This window comes from Polypterus senegalus, chromosome 13, assembly GCF_016835505.1.
Source record: "Polypterus senegalus isolate Bchr_013 chromosome 13, ASM1683550v1, whole genome shotgun sequence".
In the NCBI taxonomy this organism is placed as follows: domain Eukaryota; kingdom Metazoa; phylum Chordata; class Cladistia; order Polypteriformes; family Polypteridae; genus Polypterus; species Polypterus senegalus.
Window position 1 is genome coordinate 126,653,657 of NC_053166.1, and position 13,619 is coordinate 126,667,275.

At 38.3% G+C, this 13,619-nt stretch overlaps 1 protein-coding gene across 2 annotated transcripts in view; it reads right to left on the bottom strand.

Annotated features, from left to right (window-relative positions):
• The window catches only part of si:dkeyp-72e1.9 (syntaxin-binding protein 4), a 162,747-nt gene that overhangs the window by 80,834 nt on the left and 68,294 nt on the right, over positions 1-13,619 (bottom strand). For both annotated transcript variants that reach the window (XM_039775611.1, XM_039775612.1), the window contains exons 4-5: positions 3,420-3,489; positions 839-913 (exon numbers count right to left, since the gene is read on the bottom strand). In XM_039775611.1, the coding sequence (XP_039631545.1) occupies positions 839-913; positions 3,420-3,489 (145 nt within the window). The remainder of the gene's footprint in view (positions 1-838; positions 914-3,419; positions 3,490-13,619) is intronic.

Here is a 13,619-nt window from a genome sequence, read left to right on the forward strand (position 1 = left end):
CCCCTTCCGGCGTACTTTCCATGGTCGTCTTGCCTTAGTGAATTATATATATAGATTCTCTCCCATTATGGAAGAACAGAGCCGTACAGTATGAACAAGGGTCTATTTTATTCCAGAGAGAGAGTGCACACATGGGAAATGTACTAATTGACACAACACTCTGAAAGAGAACCACATTAAAAAACCAACCAACTTTAATGTATTTAACGGTTCAATCATTTATTGTGGTCTACTGTGTGTGGTACACACTGGATCCATTGACACAAGTAGAGTAATGTTTGAATGCCACAGGCTGTCTGAGCATTATGTCCAAATAGATGTATACAGTACCTTCATGGCACACGTGCATCCATTAACAAATTCACCATTTTAGCAAAATAATGGTAGCTGCCACAGGACTAAAAAAGGTATGGGATGAACATGGCACTGATTTCATCTTAGTACAACAGTTTCTTTAATTACTAGTCATCCACAGTAGAGATTCACCTTCAGGGAATTCTCATTGATTACTGGATACACTATATTCAGCATGAGTTAGCTTCCCTGCATCTCTTAAGCTAAGCCCAACTGACACCAAGCTTTTCTGAGAAATAAGGTGGGCTCAGATTGGTACAAGGTTAGTGTAACTAATAAATTGATCACTTTTTGTATAAATATAGCAATGCGTCTATGAATATTGCATCTCTGTTACTGCGTTTATACAAGAATGCATGTAGTATGTAAAGAATAGATCAGATGCTACTCACACTGATATATAGTACATACTTTTTATGTCTAGTCACATAGAAGGTATCTGTTTATCTAAGAATACATGACATAAGAAAAGATGTACACGCACCTTGCCTCTTCATCTCTTGCTACAAGAAGGCGCATGTGATTAGTAGCAGAAGCTGAACGAAGAATATCGACAGCTCTACAAACAGGAAAATGAAAACACTTTCTATTAATACAAAGAAGGCAAAAAATATCTAAATATAAAAACATGGAACATTTTGTAAAGTGGTCATGTCATCCTACGTAAAGAATTTGAGAATAATAATAATGTTATAAATATATATATTAATAACAAATCAACACTAAAAAAATGAATACTGTACAGTACAACCTCATATGTGAGGATACTCTCCTCAGCATCACATATAACAGAAAAGCACATATGGTGTAATGTACCTCACATCATTCCTGCCAATTTAGAAAACTTGCTTTTGTTTACACACATTATTATGTGCAGTATGCATATACATCAAAAACTTAAAATACAAATGTACATCAATAAGTTCAAACACAACATAAATGTGTACCATAATGTTATGACAGAGTGATGTTCAAATTCAGTCCTGGAGGGCCACAATACTACAGGATTTTGTTCCAAATTATTTTCTTTTTAATAGAAGCAACATCTTTGTACTTCTTTCTATTTAACTCACTTTTTAAGATGTACAACCCTTGCTTCCTTTAGTCTTAACAGTTGCATTCAATGTTTTTAACAGCTTCTTTATTTCTTAGCCAAATCACACTTAAGAACAAGATGCAAATGACAATCAAACTGGCAATTCATGATCCAAGTTGGTCCCATTTACGCTTGAGCGTGTTTATCATAAAATATCTACTTTAATAGAGTATTTACAAAGAAATAGAAGAGAAAAAGAGAAGGACTGAAAATTCTTTATCCTAGAAATCACAAGGTTGATATTCTCTCAATAACTATAACTTTTCTCTGCTGTCTTTTATAGGTTTCTGTTGACGAGACCCACTACATCAAATCTTCTAGAACAGAGTTTAAAATCAATAGGAACTACTTCAGCACATTTCAGGGATAATGTCCAGTGGGAACTGTGTAATCTTTTGGACTTGCAACCCCTACAGATTTTCTTTAAACATCTTGTCAGCTAGAGTATTTTAATTTTTTTCTGTTCTCCCTAGTCATCTGACCTTAGCAACAAACTTATTGTTATCATGAGAGTCCAATCTCTAATTACTAGTTGCATATCTGTATTATTTAAGTATGCATTGATTAATTCTTGTTCACTATTTTTGGAATTTAGTAAAATTATTTATATACTTATTTATTTCTAATTTATTGTTTTCCCTTTTTTTGCAACTTTTTTTTTAACTTCCTGTAAAGCACTTGTATAAAAATGTGCTATAGAAGTAGATGTTGCTATTGTAAGGAATGAAAAAATTAATAGAACAATGACTCAATGAAGCAGAATAAAAATACTAACAAGCAATACAATTAAATAAAAGTATGAACTTCTAATTAAGCAACTAGATGAAAAACCTGTAGCCCTCCAGGACCAAACCTGAGCACATGATTAAGACTCAGGCTCCTCACAGAAGGCTGTCGTAGAGGTTCTCAAATCACATATTATGACATACCATAAGAGCAGAGCAATACAGTGAGTGAGGCAAAACAACAGTACAGGAACAGGTACACCATATGGGAGACACATTACTTCTCACACACATTAAGACTACAGAAGCCTGTTTTGCAGTGAATGAGATAGAGGAAGAGTACGTTTCTGAACAACTGCACATCGCAATGAATGAGATACGCTGAGTCTCCACCATATAAGAGAAGTACTGGGCCTATGTACACCACAATAATATTTATGTTTGCATTATTTTCCTTATTGTTTAGTTCAACGAGTCAATGGTTTTTGTAAGTGCATATAAAGTGCAGTTTAATTTTTTTTAATTCAATTTGTATAAGTTGAGGTTGTACTGTACTATTATTCCATAAACTGGCAAAACCCAATATTTGTATATTTTACTTTCTATCTGCTATAATAGACAAGACTACAGTATAGAAATTTGCCTACAAGAAAAAGAGAAAAAAGGTGACGTCACACTGGCTTAAAGAACTTTACTTTTTTAATATGATGCCAAAGGAGTTAAGATGGTAAACTGACTTTACCAAGATGCCGCTGCTGCTGTTGTCACTGCATTCTTATTTTAAAGCTGCACAATTCCACAGCTTATCCAGCTGCTGCCTCCGCACTAAACAATTGTTTTGTGTCTTTCCCGCTGACAAGGATGTAGCACATCAATAGAAAATGCATTTTCACTTCTTGTCATGTTAAGTATAAATGTGGACTGTGTGATCCATCGTGTTTACACCCGGTGATTGTGACACATGTTAACGCAGGTGTAAACAGATTCATTTTGTTTTAGCTAAAAACATTTGTCCACACTGGCAAATCCTCATTGGGTATAAGTAATTACAACTTTATTTTTTATAGAATGAGAATGCTAGCATATACCTTTACCCTGCGACCTGAAGAAATGTCAACCTTTACAAGCAAACTGCACTTTTACTAAAGTATCTGTTATTTTACACAGATAGTTTATCACAACCATTATGTGTAAAAAAAATGAGGTTTTATGGGAGATGGTGAAAATCTGTACCTGTCACGCACCTGTCACTTGTAACTCCAATCAAGCTTTCTCCATTTACTTCTAAGATCTGATCACCTGGCTGAAGATGTCCTAAAGAAAAAAAACATTATAAAGATATAAAATCAAATATCTCTACCTCAAAAAAATATATATTAATAAAGAGTTAGTCCTATTTATAAAGATATAAAATCAAATATTTCTACCTCAAAAAAATATATATTAATAAAGAGTTAGTCCTACACATCTAATGCTTTTACTTTAGGCCAGACTTTCTTTCAGAAAGAATAACAATGCAGTATTAGCGTAAGAACATTAACTCTGGGTATTTTACCATTAAAGCCCTGATGAGTCAAAGCATCAAGTCACCACTTTAGTCACGGCCAGGCAACATCTATTAATAAACGGATTTCTAAGCTGAGAAATGACCACTGATAAAGGAACTAACTTAAATAGGGCATTATTTTTTAATATATAACTATTTAAATGATCGATGATAGATTAAAGGAACTAACTTAAATAGGGCATTATTTTTTAATATATAACTATTTAAATGATCGATGATAGATGTGTCTTCACAATGCTACAGATTTCTTCTAAGTTTCATAAAAAGCTGAATGACAGCTGCCATCCTGTGTAAACCAATCAAACTGTTTTCGAATCTCTAGTGAAGATCTCTTGTAATCCATTAGTGTTTTCCTTTTACTGATATTTGTACATTTTCATTGTCTTTTAGTGGCCTACTTTCTCCCTCTCTCTTTGGTCTACAGTGTAAAGCAGGTCCCTGCCATTAGGCGTCCTACTATAAATAATTTTGCCTGTACAATATTGATTACTTTCCGAATCAATTCAATTGATTTTTGTACAATGCTGCAGAGCAGTGATTATTTGCAAAAATGTGTTGCTATACAGCTTAACACATTTTTTGTAAATATATAATATCTGTATATGAGATATGAATTAATGATTAAAAAGTTATTTTCTACAGTACTGTGTAATAAAACCAACAAAGTTACCACAGACAAGCTGAATGAATTCCACACATCAGATATGTGCGTGTTAGTATTTATGCAGTTTTCCATGTTGGTTTGGCACAACTCCAGTAAACTGCTGATAAACATCTGAACAGTTTCATTTTTTAGAGAGGGGATAGTAAAATCTTGATACTCCTGCTGTCACACATTCTATAATTAAAATGTTAAGGGCCTCAAGTCACAAGACTCTTCACTTTCTCAAGATAAAAAGATAAAATACATTTTCAATTAAAAGTGATTGACTAACTACCATTAATTTAATATTTATAAATATTATTGGATTATTTCTTTGGGTACTGAATAACCTTCAATTTTAAGGTTTGAAAGTTGTATAAGGCAAAGTAGTCTTAATAATTTTTCTATTGTTTATTAGAGGAGGAACGGCCCCATTATATGCTGAAGTGTGAGGTAACAGAACTAACCACTGTACCACCAGGCTGCTCTCTCTTTACTGTATATTGTATATAATTTGTAATTAGGAAACAGACTTGTCACGAAAAAAAGATCAAAAGTTTAAGGATGTCTATATATAAACTGGCCAAATATTAAGTGCATACTTAAACCAAACATTGGATTTTGATGAACAAAATACTCAAGTGGAAGATGTAGCAAAGGTCCATTGAGGGCTGGACTCAACATCACATCAAAAATCAAAGTCAAACATTGAAATCGCAGGCTGATTAAACTTGTGCGAATTTTATCATGGCAACTCATAATGTGACTCAGTAGTGTATATGGCCTCTGTGTGCCTGTATGCACTCCCAACATCTGGGCATGCTCCTGATGAGGCGATGGATGATCTCCTGTGAGATCTTCTCCCAGACCTGGATCAGGGCATCAATGAGCTCCAAGACAGTCTGTGATGCTATTTGACAGTATTGGATGCACTGATACATAATGCCACGGAGGTTCTCTATTGGGTTCAGTTCTGGGGAATGTGCAGGCTAGTCAACGGCACCAATGCCTTTTTTTGTCATTCAGGAATTGCTTACCCACTATGTTGCCTAGCAAGTGGAGATCTGTACAATCCTCCAAGATTATGCATCCCCAGACCATCATTGACCCAGTGGCAAACTGGTCATGCTGGATGATGTTGCAGGGTGTTTAACGGTCACCACGGCGTATCCAGACACTTCCACGTCTGTCACATGTGCTCAGTGTGAAGATGGGGGTTGTTTTGCTGTTGCCTCTCCAGTGCATTTGTTGTCACTTAAATTTGCACCAAAGCATGTGAAGTTGATTCATAATCGCTTATGCTTTCTAACTGGACAGATTGACATCTCTGAAGCTTAACTGAGTTGGTGTTAGACTAATATGATTAAGCGTATATATATGGAGGGCTATATAAATATATATATATATATATATATATATATATATATATATATATATATATATATATACTAGACATTAAGCCCGTTACAATAACGGGCACTAGAACAGTAGTGCATAAACATTAGTAGGAACAGTTTATATTAAATAGCAAGGGACCTTGTATATGGCTGTAATGTGCGTCACTGTATTGTGTGCCTTTAATTTTCTCTCTCAGTAATACTGGTTTGTATTTCAGTAAAATGCCTGTAATTTTGTCTGACAGTAATACAGTGGAACCTTGGTTCATGACCATAATTCATTCCAAAACCCTCGGTCGTAAACCGATTTGGTCGTGAACCGAAGTAATTTCCCCCATAGGATTGTATGTAAATACAATTAATCCATTCCAGACCGTATGAACTGTATGTAAATATATATATATTTTTTAAGTTGTTAAGCACAAATATAGTAAATTCTACCATTGAATGCACAGCATGATAGTAAACTAAATGTAAAAATATTGAATAACACTAAGAAAACCTTGAACAACAGAGAAAACTAACACTGCAAGAGTTCGCGCTATAGCCTTACGACAAAACACTTTTTTTTAATGATTTTTAAACACAGGGAAAAAAATGAACATTTAAAAAATCCGTAATTTAATAAACAACCAAGAAAAGTAACATTGCAACAATGTACGCACGTGCCTTTGTGTGTGTGTCTCTCTCGCGGGCCTGCGTGTGTGTGTGTCTGTCTCTCACGTGTGTGTGTGTCTCTCTTAAGCGCACGCCTCTGGGTCTGTGTGTGTCTCTCTCGCCTGTGTGTGTGTCTGTCTGTCTCGCGCGCGCATGTGTGTGTGTGTCTGTCTTGCGCGTGCCTGTGTGTGTGTGTATGTGTCTGTCTCACGCATGCCTGTGTGTGTGTCTGTCTCTCGCGTGCCTGTGTGTGTGAGACTGTCTCTCACGCACCTGTGTGTGTGTCTGTCTCTCGTGCGCCTGTATGTGTCTCTTTCTCTCTCTGCACACACAGAGAATGCACAGAAAGAGTACGAACACGTGCTGTCTGGCCCCGCCCATGCACACTTTACCAGAAGACACACACATGGACACCAGGACGCACACAGGGGTTTTATTAAAGAGGATATATATAAATATATATATATATATATGTGTGTGTGTGTGTGTGTGTATATTGTGAGGGATAACACCTGAGGATCAGCATCCCAACCAGAGTTGTCTTGGAAACCTTACCTGATAGGGACACCAGTAATATCAAAAGAAGGGGTGAGCAATATATTCAGGCTATTGTCTCCACCAATATGCTAGGTGGCAGCAGCCATGGATATCAGTATGCATTCAAGCACCAGCAGAGAATGCTGGGAATATTGCCCTGTTGGAGTCTGTTGGTGCCACACGGGGGTTCTGCAGGGAATTACACTTCCTACTATTTGGGACTTTCATATGACTGGAAGTGCTTTCAACGAGAGAAGCCCTGGCACTGGAAGTACTCCCGGATCCTGAATAAAACAGACCATGCTACCTTGTCCAGGCGAGTCGGAGATGGGAGCAGAGATAGGCAACACTGGACTGGAAGAGTAGCGATGTAGTAAAGAGAGAGAGAGAGTGCGAGGGAGTAGGAGAAGAAAACAAACACCCTTTTTAGTCATTGTTATACAAGGTATTTTGTAATAAGTACCTGTTCATTTGAATCCTGTTTTGTGTGTTTGTGTTTAGGTTTTGGAGCTCTGTGGCACCCCCTAGTCTTCACTATGTAGTTGGAAATCCACAAAGGGGGGTGGTTATGAAAATCATTCCATTGGTTCCTTTAAGTCTAATCATTTTCCTCTGCTGATGATTCCTGGTAGGAATCGAAAGCTTAAGAATAAAAAAAACTATTTTAAGATACGTGATTCATTTGCTCTTTTTGTGGATTTCCAGTTACAAATATATATATAACTGCTCAAAAAAATAAATTAAAGGAACTCTTTGAAAACACATCAGATCTTAATGGGAAAAAATCCTGCTGGATATCTTTACTGATATGGACTGGGTATTGTGTTAGAAATGAAAGGATGCCACATAGTTTGATGGAAATGGAAATTATCAACCTAGAGTGGGCTCATTTCAAAGACACCCCAAAAATCAAAGTGAAAAAATGATGCAGCAGGCTAGTCCATTTTGATGCAATTTCATTGCAGCAACTCAAAATCATCTAGTTTGTATGGCCCCCATGTGTTTGTGTGCATGCCTGACAACGTCAGATGGGTTTGGGGTCACATGCTCCTAAAGAGACAACAGGCATCACTGAGCTCCTGAACAGTCTGAGGTGCAACCTGGTAGTGTTGGATGGACCGAAACATAATGTCCCAGAGGCGTTCTGTTGGACTGAGGTCAGGCGAGCATGGGGGCCAGTCAATGGGATCAATTCCTTCATCCTCCAAGAACTGCCTTTATACTCTCACCATATCCATCCATCCATTATCCAATGAGGCCGGTCATTGTCGTGCACCAGGAGGAACCCAGGATTTCATCCCAATACCTAATGGCAGTCAAGGTGTCGTTGTCTAACCTGTAGAGTTCTGTGCGCCCCTCCATGGATATGCCTACCCAGACCATCACTGACCCACCACCAAACCGGTCATGCTGAACGATGTTACAGACAGCATAACATTTTCTATGGGTTCTCCATGTGCTCAGGGTGAACCTGATCACATCCGTGAAAAGCACAGGGTGCCATTGGTGGATCTGCCAATTCTGGTATTTTATGGTAAATGCCAATCGAGCGCCACGATGCTGGGCAATGAGCACAGGGCTCACTAGAGGACGTGGGGCCCTCAGGCCACCCTTATGAAGTCTGTTTATAATTGTTTGATCAGAGACATTCACACCAGTGGCCTGCTGGAGGTCATTTTGTAGGCCTCTGGCAGTGCTCATCCTGTTCCTCCTTGCCCAAAGGAGCAGATACTGGTCCATTTGATGGTTTAAGGACCTTCTACAGCCCTGTCCAGCTCTCCTAGAGTAATTGCGTGTCTCCTGGAATCTCCTCTGTGCTGGGAGACACATCAAAGATTCTGGCAATCGCACATATTGATGTGCCATCCTGGAGAAGTTGGACTACCTGTGCAACCTCTGTTAGGGTCCAGGTATCGCCTCATGCTACCAGTAGTGACACTGAGCATAGCCAAATGCAAAACTTGTGAAAAAACAGTCAGAAAAGATGAGGAGGGAAAACTGTCAGTGGCCTCCACCTGTTAAACCATTCCTGTTTTGGGGGTCATCTCATTGTTGTCCCTCTAATGCACCTGTTGTTAATTTCATTAACACCAAAGCAAATGAAACCGATTAAGAAACCCCTCTGCTACTTAATTGACCAGATCAATAGTCCAGAAGTTTCATTGACTTGATGCTATAGTCTGATTAAAAAGTGTTCCTTTAATTTGTTTGAGCAGTATATATATACACATCAATCAAACCATCAAAAAGGGAGATCAAATCCAAAATCAGCAATTAGAAATAACATTTCCTGCAGGTTTTAGTTGATTTCCAAATCTTCTTGTTTTAATACAGTAGTGCAAAAGGCCAAAGCCTATGGCACCAGTATCAAGAGTAAGACAGAAACCAACGTTTGGTCTAGGTGCCAGTACTCCAAAGGGCAGAGTTACTTACAATGGGCCAAACTGTAATTGTCATTTGGCATGTGTGAGGAAATCTAGAGGAAAACCCCACATAAAGATGTCAAGCATGCAAACTCTATCGATTCAAAGGCCTGGGCACAATTTGAACTCAGGAATCTAGGCAGTGGCCGACTATGTCTCCTTTACATATTAATTGCATATGTCAAATGCTTGGTGACAGGGAAGGTTAACAAAAATATCAGAAAAACCCAGGAGATAAACAAACCCCTGCAGCCATGATTCTTCCATTACAAAGTGTCCAACAGAATTATTCAATACCCAAAGCCCAACTCTGTTCTGGACAATCAAACAGCATACAGAGAAACTACTTATTGAAAACAGTAGTGCTCATGGATACTGTAATGTGTTGGAATAGATCAAAATTCAATTTACATCCAGCAGTCTGCATGACATTTCTGCACACCAGAGACACATCTAATGTATCCATTTGATTGCAACTATTGAATGCTCAAAGCAAGAGTGCTGCAGAGAGTGGGGCCATTTGGTTTAGTTTCAAAATTTACAGTACACTGTAGTAAAAGATGCCTCTTGTGTTGAAGTAATCCAGCAGATTAAATAGCACCATAAACACAACAAACAAGTGATTAACTCAGGAGACACTGAATACATAAAGTAAGTGTGCCTGCATGTGTCATAAAACCTGATAAAAATGTTTAGCCAACCTAACAGAAAAAAAACAAAATTAAACACAAAGCTAAAAGCAAATTTACTGCTGTCAGTCAATACAGAAAAGCTGAAACCTTGATCCCAGCAATTTAGCATTACCGATGCTTAAGAGGATTACCAAGGTTCATGGCCACAGCAAAAATACATTGCCAATAAGTGTGATTGGCTTTGGATAATTGTACCATCACTGGTGAATCAAACAGATGATTAGTGTTGTCTGAACTCTTTTAAAAGAGGCACTCTGAAAGAGGCCTTCTATTAGTGACACCATTATAGAAACCGCTCCTAAAACTTTAGGTTCAGTGGTATTCAAAATATAACATTCTTAAACATTCTTAATAACATGTAGGGGTGTGGGGTTATTCAAAGTATATTTCTCCCATTTTTTTTTTAAACAAACAAATATTTGAAAGTCTTAAATCCCAAATGTTCTGTCCCGCCTGTTTTGTACATCATTTTTTTCAGTACATGTTAAGAGGGAGTCAGAGACAATTCTTAATGAAAAATATACAAAGCTTAAATTTAGCAATAACATTTTTCTAAACACAATGGCACATGCATAATATGTATAGAGCCATAATAGCCTTTACATATTCATATATACTCACCTAAAGGATTATTAGGAACACCTGTTCAATTTCTCATTAATGCAATTATCTAATCAACCAATCACATGGCAGTTGCTTCAATGCATTTAGGGGTGTGGTCCTGGTCAAGACAATCTCCTGAACTCCAAACTGAATGTCAGAATGGGAAAGAAAGGTGATTTAAGCAATTTTGAGCGTGGTATGGTTGTTGGTGCCAGACGGGCCGGTCTGAGTATTTCACAATCTGCTCAGTTACTGGGATTTTCACGCACAACCATTTCTAGGGTTTACAAAGAATGGTGTGAAAAGGGAAAAACATCCAGTATGCGGCAGTCCTGTGGGCGAAAATGCTTTGTTGATGCTAGAGGTCAGAGGAGAATGGGCCGACTAATTCAAGCTGATAGAAGAGCAACTTTGACTGAAATAACCACTCGTTACAACCGAGGTATGCAGCAAAGCATTTGTGAAGCCACAACACGCACAACCTTAAGGCGGATGAGCTACAAAAGCAGAAGACCTCACTGGGTACCACTCATCTCCACTACAAATAGGAAAAAGAGGCTACAGTCTGCACGAGCTCACCAAAATTGGACAGTTGAAGACTGGAAAAATGTTGCCTGGTCTGATGAGTCTCGATTTCTGTTGAGACATTCAAATGGTAGAGTCAGAATTTGGCGTAAACAGAATGAGAACATGGATCCATCATGCCTTGTTTCCACTGTGCACGCTGGTGGTGGTGGTGTAATGGTGTGGGGAATGTTTTCTTGGAAAACTTTAGGCCCCTTAGTGCCAATTGGTCATCGTTTAAATGCCACGGGCTACCTGAGCATTGTTTCTGACCATGTCCATCCCTTCATGACCACCATGTACCCATCCTCTGATGGCTACTTCCAGCAGGATAATGCACCATGTCACAAAGCTCGAATCATTTCAAATTGGTTTCTTGAACATGACAATGAGTTCAATGTACTAAAATGGCCCCCACAGTCACCAGATCTCAACCCAATAGAGCATCTCTGGGATGTGGTGGAACGGGAGCTTCGTGCCCTGGATGTGCATCCCACAAATCTCCATCAACTGCAAGATGCTATCCTATCAATATGGGCCAACATTTCTAAAGAATGCTTTCGGCACCTTGTTGAATCAATGCCACGTAGAATTAAGGCAGTTCTGAAGGCGAAAGGGGGTCAAACACCATATTAGTATGGTGTCCCTAATAATCCTTTAGATGAGTGTATAAATTTGGAACACGATTAATAGTTACTTCGAATTTCAAATGTATAATTAGAGACAATTTTGCTCCCTAATAAATGGCCCATTTTGTCATTTATTTTTTTTACCAGATATTTGATAATCCTCATTGAATGCCTAAGCCATTGATTGGGTGAGTAGAAACAAAACCCCGCACAACTGCCTCTTAGATTATTCTTAAAATTTTGCTGCATATTGTCAGCTTTTTTGTTTTGACAGTGACCTAGTGGTCATTGAGCAGGAAAGTGGCATCCCGCCTCGTAGGTTACCAGCCATCCACAGTTTCACAGCTAAGGCTAACATGAAAACAATGTGTTATGCAATTAGCTGTTGTTGTTTTCCATTCTTGTTTTGCTTTAAATCAAACTGCACTATTTACATTTTTGGCTCTATTTTAACAGTGATTGATCTTGAAAAATGTGTGGGTCCTTATCTTGATTTGTTAGCCACTATTTCTATAGGTAATTGGCACATACTGTATGTGTGATACACGACTCTACACTGAATTCTGTTTCCAGTCCAAACACATTCTTCCATGCAATTATACTAAAGCAAGAACACCCTCTTCAACATTTTCAATGATTAACTTACTACTATAATCACAGAGGATAGCCGTTTCAGGGTATAATGAAGCAGAAGGTATTTATTATTAAACCAGTAATGGCACACTTCACGATAACATGCAGTAAATTCACTTGACTTGAGCACTCATAGTTTTCATACTCTTTCGTGTATGTTTAGCATTCATTGGCTCAGAGGTTGATGTGCTTGCTGCTTCCTGAGCAGCTCTTCTTTTCTCCATCCTAGCAGCCCGCTTCTCTTCTTTTGTCGGCATCTTTTAGCATTAACAGTGATTAAGTCTGTGTTTGTGTTGCAATTAATTAGTACGTTTTCCTTAATTTTTCACTTAAGTTAGCACTTAAGTCTTCGCTCTATCTCCAGAATGATTTAAGATGTAAAAGTGGTAGGGGCCGTGACGGCAAAGGTGGTAGGGATGAGAACGGCGCCCATACACATGTGCCACACGGCCACCCTGCTGCCCACTGCCGAGAGTTTATTCTACAATAAAATAAAATAAAAATAAAAAAAGGAATAACCGTAGAGGTCAATCATGATCCCGAAAGTGGATAGTGGACGTCATGTAGTATATGTGTACCAAATTTCAGGTCAATAGTTCAAATGGTTTGCGATCTACAGGTGATTTAAAATACTGGAGAGACAAACAGACAGCCATGGTAGCATATTATATAAGAAGATGACTGATCTTATAACACTTTAAATAAACACATTTTCACCTGCTAAAAGAACTGTTTAGGAATCATTGATTACATTCCATATTGGCCTATCTCCATTTTGCACTGCATGTTAACTCTTCTACCAATGCCAGGTCAAATGCTGGCGGACTAGACAGCGACACTGCAGGTAGCATTGCCACTACACACAGCTCAGATCCTGGTTATATTATTGGGCGTTTCCTTCTATTGTTCAAACACATGCACTAAAGAGCCCCAGGAGGATTGAATTTAGCTATGAACATAACCTTTACCCAACTTTTTGTGTTCTGGTTTAGTCTTGGTTTCCTCCCACAATCCAAAGACATGCAGGTTAGGTGGGTTAGCGATTCTAAATTGGCCCTAGTGTGTGCTTGGTGTGTGGGTGTGTTTGTGTGTGTCCTGC